Source organism: Aotus nancymaae, unplaced genomic scaffold, assembly GCF_030222135.1.
Source record: "Aotus nancymaae isolate 86718 unplaced genomic scaffold, 86718_ANA_hifiasm-v0.15.2.pri h1tg000062l, whole genome shotgun sequence".
Classification (NCBI taxonomy): Eukaryota; Metazoa; Chordata; class Mammalia; order Primates; family Aotidae; genus Aotus; species Aotus nancymaae.
The window spans coordinates 20,096,028-20,100,583 of record NW_026988476.1 but is presented as its reverse complement, the minus strand read 5'-3'; the positions used below and the strand labels follow the sequence as shown (position 1 = coordinate 20,100,583).

The window sequence follows — 4,556 nt, the reverse complement described above, 5'->3', positions numbered from 1 at the left end:
ATGCACTAACACAGAGCTACAGGGAATGTTGTTCAGTAAAAAAAAAAGTCAGAGAACAGAACATGTTGTGTGTGATCGTTTATGCATAAATGACCTGAATGTCCTTAAAACATTAAAACCACACACACAAAATTAAAACAAGGAAAAATATCTGATGTGGTTCATTGATCTAAATACTTTACAAATCCTAAGACAAATCTAACTTCTCTCTTGAGAAGTTATATGCACCATATAAGAGCTGTTTCTTGTTCCACAGCCTCCTAGAAGAGCCTCAGTGTCTCCTCAGAAATGCCAGCTCCCACACAGGCCTGAGCAATAGCACATGGAGTCTCTCCAGACCTTTGTGCTTCCGAGGCACTTTTCAATAATTAACTCATCCGCCTAAAGGGTGGGGCGGGCTATGGCTCCCACAGACTCAGCACTCCCTTCCGCCAGCTGCCCTCCTCTGGAATGCAAAGGCATCCCCAGAAATGGCTGTTGGTCAATCCCTGCCCCACCACAGCCCGCAAACTCAGGAGAGAGAAAGGGCCAGGGCAGGAAAGCAACTTCCCCTCTCCGGATGTTCTCCAAGAGAAGTTATATTACTCTCGCCTATCTCCACCTCTCCGCTGTCAATCTCCTCCCACCTCTGAGAAAAAAGTTCCAACAGGCAGCAGGACAGACTACATCTCAGTGCTGAAGGTTTCAGCGCTGCCCTTGGTTGCTCCAGGGTCCTATGAACCACAGGAAAATGTATAGGTCCTTTCCATTTTTTTTTCTTTCTGGCACAAATAAAAAACAGCAGAAGCAGTTTCTATTTCAATATTTTCAAATGGTTGGTGTCTGGAGCAGTGGTTCCCAGTCTTTGGAATTTAACAAACCATTCAAATTTCAAACCTTCTTGAGAGACCAACATAGGATTGCTCACTTTTATTTTGCCAAGCACAGATACTTAAAAAACAACCTGAACTAGTATCACCATCATTTTGTGGTGGGTGATGATTGGACACCTTAACTCCAAAACGATGTAATCATGACAATCTCAGATTTCAAAACCACCCTTCAAATTTAATATACTCAGAGTCATGAAAAATACATACGTATTTCATGTAGAGTGGTGAACATTTCCTCCCAGACTGGCACCAGCCCCTTGGAAAGAGCTGGCAGAGACTAAATCATAAGTTTCCAAACTTGGCTATGCCTGAGAAAGATAGGAAGGCATTTATAAAAAAAAATGCAGATTGCAGATTCCAACCCCATCCATATTTACTATATCAGCCTCTGAGCCTTTGGGGTTTTTTTTGTTTTTTGAGACAGAGTTTCACTTTTGTTGCCCAGGCTGTAGAGTACAATGGCAGATCTTAGCTCACTGTGATCTCCATCTCCCAGGTTCAAGCGATTCTTCCACCTCAGCCTCCTGAGTAGCTGGGGTTACAGGTACCCACCATTATGCCCAGCTAATTTTTGTATTTTTGTAGAGACAGGATTTCACCATGTTGGCCAGGCTGGTCTTGAACTCCTGACCTCAGGTGATTTGCCCGCCTCGGCCTCCCAAAGTGCTGGGATTACAGGCATGAGCCACCACACCTGGCCGCCTCTGAGCCTTTCTTTCTAAGGGTGGGACCCTGGAATGTGTATTTATAAAAAAAATTTTTTTTTTACTGTGATGAAATATACATAATATAAAATTTACTACTTTAACCATTTTAAGTGTGCAATTCAGTGGCATTAAGGACATTTACAATGTTGTGTGTCACTTTTCATCATCCCAAACAGAAACTCTGTACCTGTTGAGCAATCACTCCGCATCTCCCCTTCCCCCAGCTCCTCTATTCTACTTTCTGTTTCTGTGAATTTGCCTAGTCTGGGTCCCTCAGAGAAGTAGAATTACACAGTATTTTTCCTTTGGTGTCTGGATTATTTCACTTAGCATAATGTCTTTGGTGTTCATCCGTGTCATAGCAGGTATCAGAATCCCACTCCTTTTCGTGGCTGAATCCTTCTCTGTGGTATTCATTTGCCACATTTTGTTATCCATTCATCTGCTGGTGGACGGTTCTGTTGTTTCTACCTTTTGGCTATTATGAATAGTGCTGCTATGAAGGTAGTTGTACATGCATCTGTTTGAGTTTCTGTTTTCTATTACCTCGAGTATATACCTAGAAGTGGAATGTGCTGGATCATATGGAAATTCTGTATTACCACCAAGGAACGACCAGGCTGTTTTCCACAGTAGCCACCCAGTTTTACACTCCCTTCAGCAACGTGCAAGTGTCCCAAGTTCGCCACATCCTCACCGACGTCTGTGATTTTCTGTTTTTGTTTTTATACCAGCCATTCTCATAGGTGTGAAGTGGTATCTCATTGTGGTTTTGATTTATATTTCCCTAATGATTAACAATTATAAACATCTTTTTATCTTCTTTATATCTTTTTTATATTCTTTATATCTTCTTTGGAGAAATGTCTATTGAATTCCTTTGCCCATTTTAAAATTAGGTTGTTTGGTTTGTTGTTGTTGAGTTGCAGGAGCTTTTAACATATTCTGGATAATAGTCTCTTATCAGATACATGATTTGCAGGTATTTTCTCCCATTCTATAGGCTATTTTTCATTCTCTTCATAGTGTCCTTTGATACACTGAAGTTTATTTCGATGAAACCAAATTTGTCTATTTTTTCTTTGGCTGCTTGTGCTTTTAGTGTTGTATCCAAGAAATCTTACCAAATCCAGTATTAGGAAGATTGAGTTTGGGTCCTTGATCTACCTTGAGTTAATTTTTGTGCATGGAATAGGGTAAGGGTCCAACTTCGTTCTTTTGCAAGCAGATATCCTGTTTTCCCAGTTTTGTTTGTTGAAGACAAGGGTTTGTTTCCAGGCTCTCTATTTGATTGCATTGATCTGTATGTCTGTTCTTATGCCAGTACCACACTACTTGTTCTACTGTAGCTTTGTAGCAATTTTTGGTGAGAAATGTCACCAAACTACCCCACTCCAGAAGTGCCTGCAGGAAGGAAATAAAGGACACAGGGGTGAGTGAGTCTCTGAGAATGAGAAGATTGTTGACAGCCTGGGAGCAGCAAGGGTGCCTTGGTGTGCGGCTTCCACCCTTCACCTGGCCGCAGCGGCCTCTGTTGGGCCAGCTCCCCCCACCGTAGTACTAGGTCTGTAACCAGCGGAGTTCTGGGCAAGGTCTTAATCTGAAAGAGGATGAGGGGAGGAGGTGGTGTGTGCAAAATGCTATTCACAAGAGTGGCCAGGAGTCGAAGGCCTCTCTCCTTTTTTTTTTTTTTTCCTTTGAGACGGAGTCTTGTACTGTCGCCCTGGCTGGAGTGCAATGGCACAATCTCGACTCACTGCAACCTCCACCTCCCAGGTTCAAGCGATTCTCCTACCTCAGCCTCCCAAGTAGCTGGGATTACGGGCATCTGCCACCACGCCCGGCTAATTTTTTGTATTTTTAGTAGAGACAGAGTTTCACTATGTTGGCCAGGCTGGTCTCGAACTCCTGACCTCATGATCCGCCCGCCTCAGCCTCCCAAAGTGTCTCCCTCTTGTTTTTTTAATTAAGGAAATGTCTCTGAGTCATAAAAGACCCCTCCTTGAGCTTTCATAGGCCAAGCAGACCCTGCTACAGCAGGAAAGAGGAGGTTTCTTGACACTAATTAATTCAGTTATTCTAAAACATTTTCTTGGTCTATTCATGCAAAAGGCACAAAGATCTGGGACAATGGGAAAGTATCACAAAACTTATAATTAGAGAAACTATTTTCCACAGTTTCCTTTGCCTTTTTTTTTTTTTTTTTTTTTCAATTCTTCAGCTAAGACAGCGGAAGAGGTGATTTATTTTATGGTTGTTACACTCGGCCACAAGTAAACACAGAAATAGTCCAGAGTGTCACAGGTCCAGGGCAAAGGACCAACATGGGCAGTTTTGGTTATGAGCAAGGTGGGTCTCAGAGGTGATCGGTGATCAGATGGCGATGAAGTTCTAGATCCATTGAGACAAGCTCTAGACGGTAGCATGCAGTCCCACAACTTGTACCAGCATCCCCAGCGGCTGGCATTCCATGTTTCTGCTCCTGTGGCCTCCACGGTGCAACAAGCTAGCGGTTTACTTGGACCTCTGCCTCATCTTTCTTCTTTTGCGCTTCAGCCTGCGCATTCGTTTCTTCCTCCACTTGGCTCTCATGGCGCAGAGGTTTCGAAAAAAAATGGCGCTAAGGCCGAGAGCTCCTTTGCCTTTTAAACGCAGTCTCTAACTGGGCACGGTGGCTCATGCCTGTAATCCCAACACTTTGGGAGGCCGAGGCAGAAGGATTCTTCGAAGCCAGGAGTTCAAGATCAGCCTGAGCAACACAGCAAAACTTCGTCTCTACCAAAAAAAAACTTAATTAAAAATAAATAAATAAACTCAGTCTCTCTTCTCCCTACCTCCAGTCTTCCTCAGGTACCAATCTATGTTTCTAGTAAAAACTTGCTTGGCCACTTGTGTAGAAAGAGGAATTAATTTAATATTTGAATACCCAGCTGACTGGTTCTCCTTGGGAGCAAGTAGCCAAGTAAATATCTGAGAG

General features: G+C 43.1%; 1 protein-coding gene across 1 annotated transcript; it reads right to left on the bottom strand.

Moving 5' to 3' along the window:
• Nucleotides 1–3,801: 3,801 nt before the first annotated feature.
• On the bottom strand, nucleotides 3,802–4,212 carry RPL41 (ribosomal protein L41). The gene has a single exon (XM_064365733.1). It carries the CDS (start codon nucleotides 4,169–4,171, stop codon nucleotides 4,094–4,096), a length of 78 nt encoding a protein of 25 aa, XP_064221803.1. The 5' UTR covers nucleotides 4,172–4,212; the 3' UTR covers nucleotides 3,802–4,093.
• Between the last annotated feature and the right edge of the window lie 344 nt (nucleotides 4,213–4,556).

Excerpts from the sequence above, each read along its gene's own strand:
- RPL41 (XM_064365733.1), bottom strand. The coding sequence starts at position 4,171 with ATGAGAGCCAAGTGGAGGAAGAAACGAATGCGCAGGCTGAAGCGCAAA.